This window comes from Artemia sp. Qi Xiang Cuo, chromosome 21 (genome assembly GCF_049724085.1).
Source record: "Artemia sp. Qi Xiang Cuo chromosome 21, ASM4972408v1, whole genome shotgun sequence".
NCBI classification, from domain to species: Eukaryota; Metazoa; Arthropoda; class Branchiopoda; order Anostraca; family Artemiidae; genus Artemia; species Artemia sp. Qi Xiang Cuo.
The window spans coordinates 18947574-18968096 of record NC_142814.1 but is presented as its reverse complement, the minus strand read 5'-3'; the positions used below and the strand labels follow the sequence as shown (position 1 = coordinate 18968096).

The window sequence follows — 20523 nt, the reverse complement described above, 5'->3', positions numbered from 1 at the left end:
TTTGCCCAGGGGCATCTACTACTTTCCCTGTGACGAGCTACCTCTAATAGTACCACTACTGGCTAAGATAACACGGTAGAAAAGAAGAAACACGACATGACTGGACCGCTCACAAGAGGATACCCTGCTCTAAGCATTCAAAGAGTCACTTCATTATGCTCTGTAATTCATCTTAGATCAGTCTGCCCAGAGATATCATTTTTGAAAAATCACTTACTGATTCCTTCAAAAGGCCACCCAACATAGACAAAACCTAGAAAACTCAAAGTTTAAAAAAAAGTGCCGCCTCGGGCGATAGGCGATGTTTTACATAAAAACGCCTTTTCTTAACGAAACTAGTTAATGAAACAAGTGCCTGACCGAAGATATGGTACCAAATGTCGGATGCAAAGAAAAAAATGAAATAATATAACAGAGAAAACGAAAGCAATGTTTGCAGAAGTTTGTTTTCTTTTCAAACCTGTCTTTAACACTTACCTTTCATTTCTTTATGGAATTTTTTTATTATGAAAAAATTGAATGAAAACAAACTACATTGAAAAAAAAAAGCTGATCGTAATAATAAAAGAACGAATTAAAACCCAAAACAAGCATAAATTATTCTATATGGTATTTCGAGTCTAAAACGACAGAAATTATAATGAAATCAAAACTTAAACGAAAATATAGACTTTAGATAAATAAGAGTTAAATAAGAGTTAAGATAAATTAATATAAATAAGAGTTAAGGTTAAGATTAATTTAAGATTAAATAACTTAAGATTAAGATGAATAAGAGTTAAGATTAAGATTAAATAACTTAATATTAAGATAAATAAGAGTTAAGACTAAGATTAGGTAACATAAGATTAAGATAAATAAGGGTTAATATTAAGATTAAGTAAAGATTAAATAACTTAAGATTGAGATAAATAAGAGTTGAGATGCTGCTCTTTAAACCACTAAAAAGGCTAGAGCGTCACATCTGCTTTACTCAGGACAAAACATACTTGCTCTTACTTAGTAATGATAAAAGCATATTTTTGAAGTATAAACCAAAAAATTATAAATAGGAAAATCAATTACAAAACGATTATGTTGGAATACAGCCCAAACAAATTATATGGAGGGGAAAACATCTTCAAAAGAGTACCTCTAAATACCTTTGTTTGATCCTACAAATTTATTTGGAACCATCGTTATTTTCGATTATTTCGTCAAACCATATATTGATGTTTTTAAGCAAAGAATAAAAAGATGAATGCAACCATGAGATTGAGTATGACAAACACATTGGGCAATCACTATGTGCGCATGTACTGCAATACACATTGTAAAGATATTACAATATTCAAGAAATAAATTTTTGACTATAATTCATAATTCAATTATGCCTGCGAAAGGGTTCTATTTGAGGGAATCAGGAATTATCTTTCTCACGTTTGAAAAAAAAACAAACAGAAAGGCTTTTAAAAACTGTTGTTTTAACAAGTTAAGAGATTCTATCGAACCGTAACTCACGTCTTCACGCCCCCTCTTTGTTTTTGAAAGAATGTTAATGGATAATTCTAGTCGGATTTGACTTACCTTGTTGAATTATTATCCCGTCCGGGGCATATCCTTGAGAACTAAGAGGCTTCGCACTAGAAATGACAACAGTACTCATTCCAACTGAAGAAGGTTTATGGCTGAATAAACCAGTATTCTGGCTCTGAACAATAGATGAACCGGGTTCAACCGGTTTAAATTCTGCTTGTGATCCCATTACCGACACTGAACTACTTACTAAAAACGGTTTTTCACTCACAGGTTTTCCAGAACTACTAACTGGTGAATATCCGAAACTTGTTTTCACAGTGAATGAGGTAGGTTTGCTAGTACCAAGAGGCTTTTCGGAGCCTATTTGACTACTAAAATGTGTCACAGAATCTGGTGTAATTTCTTTATTAACAGGCAAAACTGCTGGTGCAGCACTTACATATACGCCTGACATTTCTGCGCTTGTTGCTTTGCTAGTCGTGTATGTTTCAGAACCAATCACACTCAACAAATTATTTCCGATATTAGATATTGAAGGATAGGTTAAATTTCTGTTATCAGCTGACTCTAAAAGGTTGCTTTCTTGGTTATGTACACAACAGCTTCCAAACATAAATCCGTCAACACACATCCCAACCGCTTTTCCGTCAGTCTTTAAGCATTCCCAGACAAACATACAGGTCCCTTCCAAGGCTTTCACTTTGCAAGGCTTAGGTTCAATTTTGTAGCTTTCTGGCAAGAAAAAATGAGTAAATTAACAAAAAATTCTTTAAATAATTTGTACATAAAAATAGATAACAATTTATTTTTTTCTAATCTAGTTGGGGGGCGGGGCAAATCTTGGTTTGAAATACTTTTCACTTTTTCGGAAAATGAATCCAGAGAGGTCGTGGAAAGTGAAGCTGGAAACCCCATTTCTTGCATAATTTTCAAACACGCCGAAGGACGTGGAAGAACATGGCAACATTTGTGAAGAAAATTTTTGTGGCACAAATGAGAAGGGTCAATTTGTGTTCCAAAGTGAAGGCAAGCTAGACAGCCATAGCAGACGTATTCTAATAGTTTTCGTGCCTCAAGCGTCATGTTCTCTTTCCACTGTCTCATTTTTGCTTTCCAATGGTTTCGAAACGTGTGACCGAACAGGAAGGTGTTTCCAGGAATCTCGCGAAAACCGGCCTACAGTTTCAAAGCGCGAAGTGTGCCATCTACATAGTGCTTATTCTAAGAAACTAACCATTTTACGTGTCTGCATATATCATGAATATTTTAAGTATTAAAAGTCAAATATCCTGAATTTGTCAAACAGTTCGTGGTAACGAACTGTAAGTAAGGAGCCACCCGGCTAAATGGTAACCGAAACTCTAGAAAACGGGATTTTGATACCAATAGATGCATCAAAAGGATCAGATTTTAATGCTGATTTCAAATATATATGTTTTATCAAGTTTAGTCCTACCCATCAAAAGTTACACGCCTGAGAAAATTTGGCTGATTTCCGAAAAAAGGGGGAAAGATCCCCTAAAAGTTATAGAGCCTTAATGAAAATTACACCATCATATTCAGCGTATCAGAGAACCCTACTATAGAGGTTTCAAGCTCCTATCTACAAAAATGTGGAATTTTGTATTTTTTGCCAGAAGAAAGATCACGGATGCGTGTTTATTTGTTGTTTTTTTTTCCAGGGGTGATCGTATCGACCCAGTGGGCCTAGAATATCGTGTGAGGGCTCATTCGAACGGAAATTAAAAGTTCTAGCGCCCTTTTTAAGTGACCAACCCCCTCCCACGCTCATTTTTTTCCCAAAGTTACCCGATCAAAATATTGAGAGAGCCATTTTGCTCAGCATGGTCGAAAATATGATAACTATGTCTTCTACTTAATCCCCAGAAGTCCCCTGGGGAGGGCTGAAAGTTATGAACTTTACCCAATGTTAACATATAGTATTGGCTATTAGGAAGTATATAGACGTTTTCAGGGGGGATTTTTTCTGGTAGTGGGGGGGGGGATGGGTCGGGGGTTATGTAGTAGGATCTTTCCATGAAGGAAGTTTTCATGGGAGAAGGGACATTGCTATGAAGGGGGCGCCGGATTTCCCAGTATTGTTTTAAAAAAAGATCAGAAATTAAATATGAAAAAAAAACAAGTTCTTCAACTGAAAGCAAGCAGCAACATCAAAACTTAAAGCGCACAGAAATCATTATGCTTATTATTAGGTTCACCCCCTAGTCAAAACCTCACACATTACTACAAAGATTTGTTAGCACTTTCCTTCGAAATTTTTATTGTAAAGAAAGGCCTTTCGAAGTAAAGGGTCATTTTTAAAGAATTAAAACAAAATTCGAACTGTGGCTTAAAGAGCAAGATATTGACTTGGGGGTGAACCCCCAGAAATACGTATTAAAGATATATGAATATAGAAGTTCGGTACGTAAGTTAACTCATAAGTTTCGTATATTTATCACTAATAAAAACGTTCATAAACAAAATTAAACAAGTTTCGAGAAATCCATTTAACCAAATAAAAGTAAAATTAATATTCAAATTTTGTTTTAATTATTCCTGTACGGTGAGCCAAAATCAAAACCTGCATTAATTCAAAAGCGTTCAAAATTTAAATAAAAAAACAAGTTTTTTTAACTGAAAGTAAGGAACGACGTTAAAATTTAAAACGAACAGAAATTATTCTGTATAAGAAAGGGGCTGTCCCCTCCTCAACGCCTCGCTCTTTACGCCGAAGTTTGACTTTCTCCCAACTCTATTTTTTTAAAGAATAAAAAACTTTAGCGTATAGAGCGAGGCGTTGAGGAGGGGACAGCCCCTTTCTTATACAGAATAATTTCTGTTCGTTTTAAGTTTTAACGTCGTTCCTTACTTTCAGTTAAAAAAACCTATTTTTTTTATTTAATCACCAAAAAGTCCGATTCCATCATTCTGATTTTGCATTTGGCAAAACGATTGAAATTTTCTGTAGCAGTTTATGGCGAAACTGTATAAAGCCTTACAAAAAATAGGCTTTTATTTACTAAGGTAAAAAAATGATCAAATGCTGAAACTCACTGTTTTGGCAATTCAAAATTAAATTCCAAACTTAAATTTCTTTTAGATTTAAAATCCTCAAAAAGGTATTAGCATTTAAAATAAACACACAATATATATATATATATATATATATATATATATATATATATATATATATATATATATATATATATATATATATATATATATATATATATATATATATATATATATATATATATATATTTATGTAGGCCTATGTATGTATATATATATATATATATATTCTGTCATTTAATAATATTTATAATTACACACAAAATTTATTATACATATCAACAAATATTATGAAAATATAAGTCCATACACCTTCTTTTGGGGAGTATTGATTTGTTGCAAGTATGTCTATACCTGCAATACTGATTGAATTGACTGATCAGTAGCATATTGACGACATCACTCCTACAACGGAGGATTTTTCGAACACATTTGGCTTGAAACCAAACAAATTAAAGACGAAAATTGTTATCAAATTTCAAAATACTCTCCTAATTTTGTATTCAGTATCAGTCTGCATCGTTTTATGAAAAGGTTTTTTATAGTTTTAATAGATTTTCTGGTATATCTCGAGGCTTAATAAACGCACCATGGAATGTCCGTTTTTCCCAATTGAACTGTTATAGAAAGTGAAAAGAGAAAACTTTTCCAATTGCTAAATATAATCCTTCTTCTTATCGATAGCAATTTTCAATTTTGAATAAGAGAAAGTTTTTTGGAAAAATAGTTTTTCTAAAATTACCATTTGATAGTGTTTATCTTTCTTTAATTTAGTTGCGTTTTTACGAGTCGAAAAGAAATTTCAGGGGGTGGGGGGTCAAACCCCCAAACTCCTAGATACGATCTGGCCAGGAAAAAACCTTAAGAGCCATGTGAAACTGAGTTCTTTTTAGCATTACTCAATATAGGTGATACAGCAGAGTTGAAGGCAAGCGTAAATACAAGATTTTAATTCGGGGGAATGGATTCAGTAAGACCGCAAAAACAGAAGAAACGTACGAGAAACATAGGAAATCATGAAAAACCATAAAAATTTTGCTATTTCAGGGGGAAGGGGGCAAGACATGGTTGTACAAAAAATGGCAATATTGATGTTTGGAAATGATATGCTATGTTTCTAAGCAACTCCCCCTCCGTAGGATCCTTTAATGCTGGTTTGAGAGGGGAGCATATTTCTTTCCCCTTAGATGATTAAAACAAAAAATTAAAAATCGCATAACGCTCGCAAAAATATAACACTTTTCTTGTTGCACAGCCCATTCCCCTAACTGCCCAAGAGTCATTAAGAACATCCATTTTCTAGTACTTTACTAGCTCTGCCCTCAAATTTATTATGACATTTTCTCGTTTATATTTCGTTAGTCAGTAATTTCTTTGTAGTTATTATTCATACTCTATACTTTTTCTAGTTTTTTTTTCCACAATTACTGCTTATACATTTATTTTTTCGATTTATCCCTGTTTTTCATTTGAAGAACGTCTAATGTTTTGGAAGAGCAACCAGAATTTGCACAACAGGAAATTTAGGGCATGAATTAGCAGCTATTCGAGAAATTGGGCGGGCTTTCAGGCCAATTATACGGCAGAGTTCGTCCTATGTCCCTATGTTGGGTTATCTTTAAAGGGTATCCTATAATTTATTGAGATGTGGCCGTTAGGCTTACGTGTATAATTAGGTACTGCAAAATTTTGTATCTAATAATAAAATTGTAATAATATAATAATAATAGTAAATTATAATGAAAAATATAAAATACAATAAAAAATTGAAAATATAAATAAAAATAATTGAAAAATAATAAAAATATAGTAATAAAAATAAACATAATAATAAATAAATATACAATAAAATGATAAATAATAAAATAAATAGCCTACTAATAAAATATATATAATAAAAAATAATAATAACGTAATAATAATAAGCAAAATTTGTAATAATGATTTAAAAAATGTGAATTAGCTAGATGTTTTCGTCCTTCAGAAAAAAAAACCACAGAATGGAATCTGACCGAGATTCTCTCTAGGTATCATATTTAATGTCAAAAAATCTGCACGCCATATGGGTTAATCATGACATACTTAAAGCGCTCTATCATATTCCCTCATTAATAGATTTGAAAAACCTATTCAACTATACTTAAATTAAATCTTATGAAAGTTCACTTGTTTTAGATGAAAAACATGTAAATTTTGAGTAGATTAGTGACTTGCAATTTTTATTGAAATTTCTTTGATTTTAAAGTGTAATATTTTTAAATGGTACATATGGACGGGTTTCTTGGTTCACACAGAACCACTGGGCATCGAAACTCCTATCGAAACCTTGCACCTATATTTTCAAATTTTCCAGGAAATCAGTAGGAATCAGGGCAATATCCAAGATTTTTTTTTGGGGGGGGGGGGATTTACAAAAGTTTTTTTTGGAGGGGGGGGGTTACACAAAAAAAAACTAAAAGAACGCATAAAAAATTGTTACATTCATTTTTGTTACGTTTTTACAAGTCGGACAAACATTTCGGGGGGGGGGGGCCAGAGGTTCAAAACCCTACCCCCCCTGGATACGGCCTTGGTAGGAATTCTTCATTATTGGAGGGGGAATCAATTTTCATCCCTTCTTTTGCTCCCCGTCCCACAAACCACTGGTCGTATATGCTCCAGCAGCTTGTCTGTACTAGGTTTTGGTTGTGGAAAACCAATTTGCTTTACTCTGTAGGCAACTGGGTCGTATCTAAAAAACAATGGCAGGTGGATAAATTCCAAATTCGCCACTCACCTCGATGCTTCATTAGCGAAGGTCCATCCTTAGCTTTAATCAAATTTTTGCATAGATAAAGATTATTGTAGGGGACCTAACGAGTCCCCTACAATTGAATGCAAATAGTGCATCCAGTGGAGTCAAAATTAACAGGGCCCCTGCCCTCCTCCCCTCCTAAATAATAGCACTAAATAATTGTCTACAACCCCAGTTCCAAAAAAGATGTAGCGAATAGGAGTATAGTCATAAAAAAAAGACAAAACATATGGAAAGTTCAGACGCAAAGTATTTTGTTGGTATTCTCAACTTGATTTTTTTTCCAGAAACCCTAGATGGTTTTTAGAGGAAAACCTCCAAGAGCCTTTAATATTATTCATAGAGCTCTGTAGGAAATCTTGAAAAACAAAATCAAATTAAAAATAGTGAAAAATCCTTCATGGAATTGGTGGAGATCCTAATGAGACTTAGCTAAGCATACCAGGTTTAAGGATTTACTAGGAAATGATAGATGATGTTGTTTCAAAAGTCCTGAATTTACAGTTTCCTGTTTTATGCAGTCCATATACATGATTATCTGTAAGTTCGATTGTGTGTGTATGCATCCAGACTGTTTAAGTACAAAATAAAACAGTAATCATAATTTCTTTACAGGTTATAGCCTTTGAACATTATTATTGATGTAATTTTTTTTATATAAATAAAACATGCGTTCTGAATATTGCTTTTGTTATGGATAAACTTGTTATAGTATTATTAAGAAAATAAATGTGAGTTACTTTCAATAATAAGACTCCCTCCTCTTTTTCATGTACCCTCCCCCAAATTGACTATGGATCTATGCCTTAACGTTGGAAGGCGTCAGGACATCGACGCGTCAGGACCACTACCGTGAGGACATCGAAAAAATCCGTCATAACATCGACAAAAACCCGTCAGAACATCGACACCTCAGGACGTCGACAATCATAACATCGACAAGTCAGGACATCGACAGTCACAATAGCTACCCGTCAGAACATCGACATTCATAACATCGACACGTCATAACATCTAAAATTTTAAAACTTTAGTCTTCTGGGGTTTAGGGGGAAAGGTACCTAGATAAGGTTTTTGATATATGCTATGCTTTACCCCCACTCCGCTGATGTGCAAATATATAGCCGAAATTTGTTTCTAAGCTATTATATACTTATTACTATTATATAAACTTATAAATTTTTTTACATAACTAAAATCCGTCAGAACCACTAACCGTCAGAACGTCGACAGTCACAACATCGACACGTCATAATATCTAAGAATTTTTAGATGTTATGACGTGTCGACGTCATGACTATCGACGTTCTGACGGGTAGTGATTGTGATTGTCGATGAACCGACGCGTCGATTTTATGACTGTCGACGTACTGACGGGTAGCGATTTTGACTGTCGATGAATTTACGTGTCGATGTTATGACTGTCGACGTTCTGACGAGTAGCGATTGTGAATATCGATTTCCTGACGTGTCGATGTCCTGAGGTGTCGATGTTCTGACGGATTTTCCTTGTCGACGAAATGACGTTTAGTGCTTGTGACGGTTAGATGAAATGGTAGCACCCCTTTTAACGTTATTATTTGACGACAGCGTGCTTCTCTAATTGGTTCAAACAAACTATTAATATAATCAAGCTTAAATTAAATTTGGATGTTTATTCCCATCGCGTGAGGAATACTTTGAGATACCAACAAAGTTTGCTGACCAGAAATAAAGTGAAAGTGGCCAACCCTAAATGATATGCATTTCTTGTGTTTTCTATTTGTATTTCCGGCCAAAAATCTGGTGAGAACATGTGAAATACAAAATATTTTTTGACGGTGAAATACTCACACACATACATACACACATATAATCATATAATGATCCAGACATTCGCACTGAGGGGCTTTCTGTCCGTGCAAAGACGCGCCTAGGAGGAGAGGCTTTGGCTAAGGGGCCCAGACTCCCCGAAAAAATCCGAAATTTTCCCGAATTTCTTGGCATTTCTTATTCAAATTATCAAATAAAACCATTTAATATTAAGACTATACCCGCCCCCCAAAAAAATCATGTGTAAGTAACTGTTTCTATGCTCCCTCTCAAAATCTCATGTTTCTTATGATTTGTTCCATAACTTAACATGTTTCATACATAATTCCACTTTATTTTCTGGGTTAGATTTCTGGGATGATCAATAAATGCATATCAACCAAGTATTAATTACAAGGTAAAATGTTTCTTATCAAAACTATTAACCTATTTATCCCATTCGGCTTGAAATCTCTTTATTTAAGGCAAAATTTCGATTTATAATTCAAACTAAATCCTTATATATTTAATATTTAGCTAAATTCAACTTCAAACCAATTTTTTCTTCTGAATTCAGCATGAAAATAAACATATTCCAAATCCTTGTATATTTAATACTTAGCTAAATTTAACTTCAAACCAATTTTTCCTTCTGTATCTGCTTAACTCAAGGCTCATATCGTCCCCTGAGAGCGGTTTTGTCGTATCTGCGACTTTTTCGGGAAGTGGAGTTAGGACTGCCATCTAACGTGAAATTGTTTGCTCTATCCGATTCCGTCGACCATTTTGTTGTAGCTCAGCTAGAAGTGCCCCAATTTTAGATTTCTCGTTTATCGTATCTCACATTTTGCCGTTTTGTTAAGAGCGGTTCTGTCGTACCTCATATGGGAAAATTACACGGGCATTTTTGTCGTAACTCCGTCGACGTATACTTTTGAAGAAGAAAAAGTTTGTTAAAGTTTCACAATGAAACCCAAACGGACATTGTTTACATCCGCAAAAGCTGCACAATATTTGCAGGAATCCAGGTACCTCATTTTTGTGGAATTGACTAATATTTTGTTCCAAGAGTAGGTAAAGGTGCAGTGTAGCTCCCCCAGATAAAAACAGCTTATTTCCAAGGGTATATTATTCAATAAAGTGATTTGTACAGTTGCACATATACTGTCCAATATAAGAAGAAGTAAAAAAACAAACTTCTTCCTTTATATTGCTGTTCTCTTTGTAGGGTCTCTGCACCATATAGTACAGGGGTAGCTACACTGCACCTTTACCCACGAGTATATCAAATAGGCTACCTGATTTGTTATGATTTTTGGTGCATATATAGTTTGATTTGGAAACAGCATTGAATTAGGAATATGGTTCTATTCCTAGATAACAGAATTGTCTTGTCTATTTACGCACATTATTGTACCACTGCACCATCTCATAATGCGATTTGCTAATTTGCAGAACTCAAAGGAAGTATCAAATTTTCTTGAACAAGTAGGCTAGCCTAGGCTATTTGATTAGGCTGAATATTTTAGCCATATGGATTGCTGAATGTTTTGAATGCATTGATAGTTAATAGTATAGTCTAATGACAAATAAACAATTTAGTTTAATCATAGCCTAGGCTAATTCTAGAAAATACTGCCAAATCTTAAACAAATGATCCTATAGTCCTTGTAGTATACAAAACAACTCAAACATAAATAGAGTCAATCCCAGACATGTGCTTTAAAGAAAAAATAGGCTACTAGGGTTTGCTAACTTTTCTTTAAGCTTAATTTTCAGTATAAAAAAGTTTCTGAGATCAAATTGAGCTAATCCCAACAAGGTAATCTAAATCTATACATATGCAAGACTAAGAGCTTGCTTGGAAATATAGGCTCTATTTGAATCAAATTATGCTCGGTTGCTTGTCCAAAGTTAGTGATTATCCAAACACCAGGGGTGCTTGGATAATATACCCAGTTCTTCATCAGCAGCTGATGTGTATTACCAAATAAAGCTAGTTTAAAGAAAAATCAAACTGTTTTGTTAAGCCTAAAGGTGTATCTGGCTTTGTGGGGGAATAGACAAGGAAATAGAAAATCTAATGGTATATTTCCTTTTTTTCTTTATCTGATTTCTCCCCTTTAATAAATATTAGAGCTAAAAATATGTTTTGCTATTACTAGGCCGAGACTAGTCTATCCTTACAAAGCCTATCTTTAGTCTACTGAAAATTTCATTTTCCTGACCTAGCCCCATTTTCCATTTCCTGACTTGAAGTAAAATCAAGTAATTGGAAGCATTGCATCAAGCCACAATGTCCATTGGGCTTGTATAGCCTAAGCTTTTGTTTGTTAAGCTTTTGTTTTGTTTGTTTGTTTTTTAGTTTTTTGTTTGTTTTTTCTAGCGAGGAAGATCTATCTTCTGATTCAGAAAAAGGCAGTGATCCTCTCTATCGACCTGAACTAGATGCAAGCAGCCTTTCAGAACTAAATTTCCGAGAATCTGATCAGGAAGTAGCTGAGGCTCTTCAAGAAAATGTGGATTATGGTCTCTTTTCAGAGGTTAATGTCAGTGTTGGCTGTGGTTCTAGTTCAAGTGCCATAACAGGTTCAGTGGCAGAAGAAAATCAGGAGCACCTCGAGATTCCCAATAATGCTGAACCTGTACAAGAAACAACCGAGCCAGATCTAAATAGTCAAAGCAATACTGTGGATCATCCTAATTCACGTAAAAAGACCAGAAAACGAATTTCAGATAGGAAGAACTGGGTTAAGACAAAGATCAAGGCAGCAGTAAACTCTGGTACTGTATATATGAATCCTAACAACCAGAAAACTCATGGGAAAGTGAAGGATGTTGTTTGTAATAAGGATTGTCATTATAATTGCAGTCAGGCTATTGCCTCTGAAGAGAGACAAAAGATTTTTGATGATTTCTGGAGACTAAGTAGGGATATGAAGAAAATGTTTTACTTGAAAACAACTAAGACCATTCCAACCAAGACTAAAACCAAGAAGAAAGCGGAGACGCACAGGAGTTGCACACTGCGATATTATTTTGTCGTTAACACGAAAAGAGTCCGGATTTGCAAGACATTTTATTTGGCTACTTTTGATATTTCAGAGAGAAGAGTTTACTACGCGCATTCAAATGTTGCTACAACAGGAGTGCCAAATCCAAAGGCAGTACAGGTACCTCGAACAAAACTAGTAACGAGGACATTGAACTAGTGAAAAAGCATATTGAATCTTTCCCGTGCGTTGAATCGCATTATACTCGAGCCAAGTCTACCAGAAAATTCTTGGAGGCAAATCTAAACATTCGCAAAATGTATGAACTGTATCAGGAATACTGCAGAGAACTAGCAAGAAATGATGTTAGTGAGTTTAAGTATCGTGAGATCTTCAACACGCAGTTTAATTTGTCATTTCATATTCCAAAAACAGATCGATGTGATGTATGCGAGGAAAAACGTGTAAGTGAAGAAAACCGAATTGAAATCGATTAGGAAGTAAAAGACAAGTATGACGCTCATGTAAAAAGTGAAATTAAGACCGAGATTGAACGTGACGTGGACAGGTCAAACCTATTTATTCCCCTACTTTGTTTTGATCTGGAGAATGTTTTTCCGCTGCCCCGGGGTAATATTTCTTCATTTTTCTATAAAAGGAAGATAACTATATTCAACCTCACGGCAATTCTTTCATTACAGAGAAGGACTGGAGAGAAAATCAATGAGGTATACTGTTGCATTTGGTCCGAGTTTGAGGCTGGACGTGGAGCAAACGAAATAGCTAGTGGACTAGTGGCCATACTGGAAAAAGTCCTTGATACTTACCCTGATATCTGCAAATTAATTACTTGGTCAGACTCCTGCGTGTCCCGGAACCGAAACTCAATTATAAACTTCGCCATCCAAGATGTTCTAAGAAAATTTCCGCTCTTAGAACAAGTGGTTATGAAGTATTTTGAACCAGGTCATTCGAGTATACAGGAGGCTGATGCTGTACATAGCACTATTGAGCGGGGGCTAAAGCATCTTGATTTGTTTTCCCCACTAGATCTGGTGAGGAAGTTACTGAAAGTAAGAAGGATACATCCTTTTAATCTCCTGCAAATGACCCAGTCAAAGTTCGTTGACTTTCAAAAGCCAGCAAAGCTGTACAAGTACTCGTTGGTACCATATTCAAAGGTAAAACAACTTGAGTTCCGTCAGGATAACGCTAAGAGAATTTGGTTCAAAGCCTCCTTCTCTGGAGACTTGCATATGGCTACTATATCACAAGAATGTACTACGGTTAAAAAGTGCCCCAACACTTCGGCTGTCCGTGCTGTTGAACGTTTTGTTTTGCCCAAACTTTGTGGCAAAAAGATTGATCTACCTGAGGCGAAAATCAAAGATATCAAGTATCTCTTGAAGTTCATCCCCAACCAAGAGAAGGAGTATTTTGAAACCAAGATTGAACAGTACTACAAGGCCAGGGAGGATGCTGAACGTTTGGAAGCCTCTCCGTCTACGCGAGATCCCTGTCCAGAGGAGAATTCCACTGAAGCAAAACGGCTGCCGGCAAAGAAACTCAACAAAAAATAAACGTTTCTGACGTTTTTTGTAATTTTTATACTTTTTCAAATAGTATTGCTGCATCAGAACTCATTTGTCGTATCTTTATGGTGAAAAGAATAGGCAGCCCACACCATTTTATCGTATCTAAGTTTACTCCCATTTCGTTAAGGGCGGATTGTCGTATCTGTATTTCATTTCAAGTTTCGACAATGAAAACTTTACCTTTTCCATCTCATATTCGGGAGACCTTCCTTGTTATTTTTTCTCTTTTTTTTGATGTATTTGCGAAGAAAATCGGTTGTACCGTGTAAGTTCCAGCAAAGGGGAAATTTTCAAAGTCGTTTTTCTCGGAATTTTGGAAACCTTAGTTACGACAAAACCGCTCTCAGGGGACGATATGGAGAATTCAGCATGAAAATAAACCAATTCCATTATTTTTCCAACTTCAAAATATCAACGGCCCACGTAGTTGAGATTGTATTCATTACCTAAGTTCTAATTCATGTATTGGTAGAGACAGGTGCGCTCCCCAGTGTGCAGATCGATCGAAGTGCCAAAAACTAACAGAATGTCGAAAATGTTGTTATGTTTAGAAGCTAAAACAAATTTCGGTAAGAGAAACCCTTTTCCCTTATAAAAAATTTTTCCCGGGCTCCGCTTGCAAATTTTTATGTAAAACTGGAAAATTATCTCAGATGCTCATGAGCGGAGATATTGCAGCAGCCTTTGTATTCCTCTGAGAATGTTTGATTTCTAATCATAGCAAATATTGGACATAGGCATCCACAAAGGGCTGTAAAACCTCTAAAGTCTCTTATCATACTACTACTACTACTAACTCACTGCAGCACTAAGCCACATGAGGGCAGCACTAAGCCACATGAGGGCAACACAGCTACGTGCGCTCCTCCTCTATCCCAATCTATTTAAAGCCTCTCTCTTTACAACCTCCCAAGAAGTTCCAATTTTCCTTAAATCTTTCCTTGCGACATCCTCCCACCCATTCTGGGACGACTGTCTTTTCGTTTGGTCCTAAACGGTTGGCCGACAAGGACAATCTGCAAATCTGCCATACTTCATCCGCAGAACAAGTCCTAGCCATCTCATCTTTTCTGCCATTGTAGTCCTAGAGAGCGGGATTGAATCATATTGTTCGTACAATCAGTCAGTTGGGTAACCAAAACAATCCGCACGCAATTTCTCTGGAAAATACCAAGCAAATCATCGTCTGTTTTTGGAGCGCCCACGCTTCAAAACCATACTTGGTAGACAATAAAACAACATAAAAAACAAGATAACGCTGTGAGTCAGTTTCAAGGCTCTCTCTCCTCTATCGAATTGCCATCTCGACAAAGTCACCTTTACACTTTACCAAAGACATGTAATTAATAGACCAAGAGATACCCTCTGCAACATGAGCGCTCTAATAATAAATGGAGGGTTCATGCAAGATCAGTGCAACATTGCAAACTCCAGTCAAGTCCCTACATCTCAGAACTAAGCAGCAGTCATTGGTTTCAACTTGTGAGGGGGGATCGATTGGGGACTATTAAGCACAGATGTTTTTTATCCTCCCTCCTCCTCCCCCCCGCCATAGGTTTTGAAAAATACCTTTTATGGATATTTTCATTAAAACATTTATTTTGGGTATTTCCACTTGAAAAAATTAAAAAATAGGAGAACTGACTTTTGTTGACTGACACTCTAAGCGTTGTTACACGTGATTAAATAAGGATAAAAGGGGTTACGAAGGTACCTACTTTTCGTATACCCAGTAAAAATCAGTTTACTTACGAATTGACCTCGATGAGGGTTTAAAATATGACCGACTGCCATATTGACTGTTGACTAGACATGGTAGGAGAGATATGGCCAAAAATGTCATCACGTGACCAACGTAGGTCGAATATTTTCGTGAAGTTGGCCATCTAGCATCCCCCATGGCACAATTGCCAATCAGCTAGACCTGCAATTGTAAAACAGAAAATTAGTCTTAGTTTATTCGGTAATTCTAATTGTGTGTCATTCTGCTTAAGGACAGAAGGTGTATGTGAAATTTTTCATAACTGTGACCACAGTATATAAATAATAGATTATATTATCTATATATTAACAGATTCTATCAATAATAGATTATATTATCTTTATACAGTGACTGTGACATAGCAGATATGTGACATAACAGAACAGTGAAAGTATGGCTGTGGATCTTTTCGAGGAAACATATTTTTGTCAAAATAATTAACAAAATATCTGAATATCAGTTTGTAGCTAAATATTGCGTATTTACTTTAGCAGATGGAAAATACGGGTATTTAAGTAGGGTTTACGCATCTGACCCAGTCCAAGAAATGTCAAATTGGTAATTGTATGATAAACACCCTACCGCTAAAGTTGCTCATTCATTGACGCATTGTAAAATTGTTTTTTTTCTTAGTTTCTTTCAGCTCAGCGTGAGACAAGACAAAGAGAAGTGACATAATAGATGGGAGATATATAATTTGGGCTATATATTTGCGCATTAAGGGGGAGGGGGTAAAGTATTTGGACAGTGTGAAGTTAGAAAACAATTCTTACTACATAATATTCAGAATAATTGTACCTAACATATTAGCCATGTAGACCTGCTATACTTTAACCACCCCCCTAATTTGCAAATATACATAGCCCAAATCTGTTTCTAAAGCATTATATTTTTATCTTGCTTTGGTACCGTATATTTCATTAGGATTGAGTGTCAGTGAAACATATAAGAAGAGCATTAGGTAGGGCGTATATCATACAAGTACCGTCAAACTTTATGATATTGCCATATTCCCCATAGTGTCCATGTAATATACTTATTTGTTGTTACGCACATTCCTAAGTGCAGAAAATAATGTCAAGTAATATTTCCGTCAGACACTAAAAAATGGACTCATAAAAAATGGGAAGTAAGCAGCAACTGATGTATCACCTGAGCATTAAAACTTATAAGAGATAGAAATTATTCCTTATATGAGGGGCTACCACATCCCTCCCCCTCCCATCCTTTAGGCTAAACTTTGACTTTTTTATCTCGATACTTGAAAAATGAGAGACGTACCAAGAGAGCAGTACAATAAAGTATCAATAAAGTACAATAAACTTCATTATTTCAATACTTTGAGTGAGATAGTGCATAGCTTTTTGCACTTGATTTAAGCAACAATAATTCGTTTAAGGGTTTTGAAGATACTAAGAATTATCAACTTCCTTTACTTACTGCAAACCAAAATGCTTTAAGACAACACTAATCCAACTTTAGCGTAAAAAAGTGGAGGGTTGAGGGGGTGGTATCCTCCCTCAATTCTAGGATAACTTATATTTGTATTTTAGCATCACTCTTCATTTTCATTTTGTAAAAAATTCGTTTGTTTTGTTTTTATTTAAGTAAAGAGCAAAATGAAAAGACTACGAAGAAGAAAAAATGCAGGCATTTCCAGTCAACGAAATACAAAGATGTTTCGGTCGAAACCTCTGCCCGACCGACTCGAGTGCGCATAAGCAAATAAAAAGTAAAAAAAAATATATACTGATAAAAGCTCTAAGGATGAAATAAAAACAAATGAACCTCGAAAAGCAAAATACAAAATTAAAATGGGCCCTCACATGGTTTTAGAAATTATTTTAAAAAAGAGACCTATTTCAAATTAATAAAAAGTTGCTGGGGCAATTAGATGCAACCCTCCGCTGCCATGTCCAAATAAAATATAGAGAAATATTTGCTTAAAGGGGAATATTAAATACATAATGACTTTGCTATTCTATAATAATTAAAGATAGCTGTTACTTGAAATAATGATGAACTGTCTATTTTTATTTCAAATTAAAGATAATTTTGATAAATGAAGATAAATAAAATAAACTATCAGTTTTATACTTTATTCCAATCCGAATAAAATAATAAGCAAATTTTAATATAAATGACAACATTCTATTTATTCCAATAAAGGAATATTTTTCCTTTGAAAATCTGGTGTTGTTGATATTTAAGAAGATAATACTAATTCAAATAAATAGTAATATAATCAACAAAAATGAAATAAACAATGGGTTTATCATTTTTTTTCTGATTATAAATTGGTTTTACTTTAAAAAGTATTCCAGTGCAACTATTTCAGACAAGTTAAAATTAATGCTGACCAAGTCCAATTAAATAAAAAAATTGCCGTGATAAATCATTACGACACGTGCGTCTCAAGATAAGATTTATTCTTTAGTCAGTGTTTTATTTTACCTTTCGTCAGTGTTTCTCAAATAGGATGACTTCGAGATGTGGCTTACAGTAGCATCACAATTATAAAATGTTCACAATTGTGACAATTATAGTCACAATTGTGACTCAAACAGTTTTCGCTCTTTTTACTGGCTTGACATTTCATCCAAAAGAGACATTAAGTTTGATTAATATTCGTTAACCGTGCGAATGAGTGGCTTTGTAAATAAATAGTTGCTTTAAGACTCATATATGTTCTATTTCATTGGTTAATTTCCATCAAAATTGCAGCCCAATTTGGAGGAGCTAACCCTTTCATATAAATTATGCATACTTAGTCTTTGATCAGCATTTTCAAAAGTAATAGATGTGGCATATTTTTAATCAGCAAAAATAATAAATTTTGTCGTTGCAAATTTTGCAATTAAAATTTTGTTTCATAGAGTTTTGGTTTACAGTGAAAAGGGTCGCTCTTTACTTACAGTTTATTAGTGCTACCTCTTTGATTCGAGGCTCTTTTAAACGTGAGACAGGCAACCGCTCCCTACCTCAGATCTGTTTTTTTTTGCATTCCATTTTAATATATGTATAACAGAGCTTAAAGAAAGATCTCCCTAAAAACTGAATCCCTTTAAATATTTCTTAGTACAGGGGAGCCCCCCCCCACCAAAATTCTAAAATTGTATTGAGTTTTCGGGCAATTCATATTCAAATTGTCACATAAAATTAGTTTTTATTATTATCGGCACCCCCAAAAATTTACCCCTCAACTGTCAAAAAAATTACTGCATAAGTATCTGACCCCCACCAGCACAAAGATAAAAGGCCTCCTCCATAATAGTTGATACACAATTAGACACCACTGTAAACAATTTTATTAAGTCTCAAGTGCAACGTCGCCAACATAGTACAATTGTACCGTTTTTGGCACAATTCAGAGGTCCTGGCACATTACGGCACATTTAAAAATATTTCGCACAACATATTTTTTTTAGTACACTTTAGTTTTACATACCAATTTCTGGCTCGGATTTATGTTCAAGTTTTAGCGTATCAAAAATTTTCTTCTTGTTACAAAAAATTTTTAACCAGCTGTTCAGATGGTACAAATTATCATCTAGCGGTACAACTTTAGTCGTAAGAAAGGTACTTTCTATTTCAAAGCATTGGCTACGCTGCTCAGGTGAATCAACTCAGTTAAATGAAGCTTTAAAATGGTCTTCTGTATTAACCGTTTATTTTGCATGAACTACGTGCATTTTAGGAACGAATTCATCACCTCTTAGAGTTATGGCCTCTGAAACTGGGAAATAAACATATTCCCCCCCCATTTTTTAAACAGGTGTTTTGATAATTCTAAACTGACCGACTGCCTGAGAATTTTCACTCGACAGCATTTTGCCGCTCTTTGGTCCAACACTATTGTCTGGCCCCAAAAAACAGCCGAAAACGCCAATTTGTTCTGGCGTAATCTCTTTGCTACTTAAAATTGCATTAGAGTTTTCTATTTCCTTTCAAATGAGCCCTCTCCAATATTCTAGGAGCATTGGTTCGAAACGATCACCCCTGGTGAAAAAAAAACACGCACCCATGATGGTTCTTCTCGAAAAAAAAAACGCTATTGGGCCCTCCTTATTGTAGAAGGTAGGCTACTCATCAGAAGGAATATTTGACATATTCTGCAAAATAGTTTATAGGTCATAATGTAGATCTCTAGTTCCAATAGGATATTGGAACTAGAACGTCGGAAGGACAGGCTGTTGTGGTTTTTGATGGATTTTTTGCCCAGTCTATCAATAGTTGTAATCTGTCAAATTTTTCAAAAAATTTGGATCACATATCAGAACTCCGATCCGGAAGTTTTGCGGTAAGCCAAATTAGGCTTCGGCTAATTAATTAGTTACATGGCTCATTAAAAAAGAAAGAAAAGAAAACAAATCTAATTGTTGATGTAGTCCTGATTTAAGGCCAGGTTTTTATGAGGCCAAGTGTATTTCCAATAGTTTATTACAGTGCCATTTTCAGGAAGAAGGAGTTAGAGGGGAACCCGCAAAACACGACTCGGAATAGCTCAGATCTTCAGCTGAAAAAACATACAAGCGTTTATTTTTGAGCAGACAGTCAGGGATATAGGATGCGTTTCCCCTCCCCCCCCCCAAAAAAAAAATTAAAGATCAGGAGTGCAAGAAAACTTGTATAAATCCGATTTACCGTCAGTTGTTTTCTGGACTGTTTTCTACAACATAAATTATGTCTCAATTCTTAGAAAAAATCCTACATGCAAATACCAATATTTTTTAGGGATTTATTTCGTAGGAGAGGCAAAATCTTCAAAAATAAAAATCGAACAACTGTATTATATGAAGAAAATAACAAAATCTTTAAAATGCTAAAATTTTGGGGAAACTTGGGCTCTAAACCCCACTAGCTCTGTGTCCATGCTTAAAGCATTGTGCCTAAGCATCACAAAAATCTAAAATAAAATAAAATTTAAAAAGACTAAAATCTAAAATTGATTTTTTTTAAGGTAAGGAAGTACGGTACTTGTGTAGAAACCGGTAA

The 20523-nt window shown here is 35.0% G+C and overlaps 1 protein-coding gene across 6 annotated transcripts in view; it reads right to left on the bottom strand.

Annotated features, from left to right (window-relative positions):
* Sb (serine proteinase stubble) overlaps positions 1–20523 on the bottom strand; it is a 147371-nt gene that overhangs the window by 65478 nt on the left and 61370 nt on the right. For all 6 annotated transcript variants that reach the window (XM_089106614.1, XM_089106616.1, XM_089106613.1 and 3 more), the window contains exons 2-3: positions 15519–15690; positions 1567–2250 (exon numbers count right to left, since the gene is read on the bottom strand). In XM_089106614.1, the coding sequence (XP_088962740.1) occupies positions 1567–2250; positions 15519–15666 (832 nt within the window). In that variant the 5' untranslated portion in view covers positions 15667–15690. The remainder of the gene's footprint in view (positions 1–1566; positions 2251–15518; positions 15691–20523) is intronic.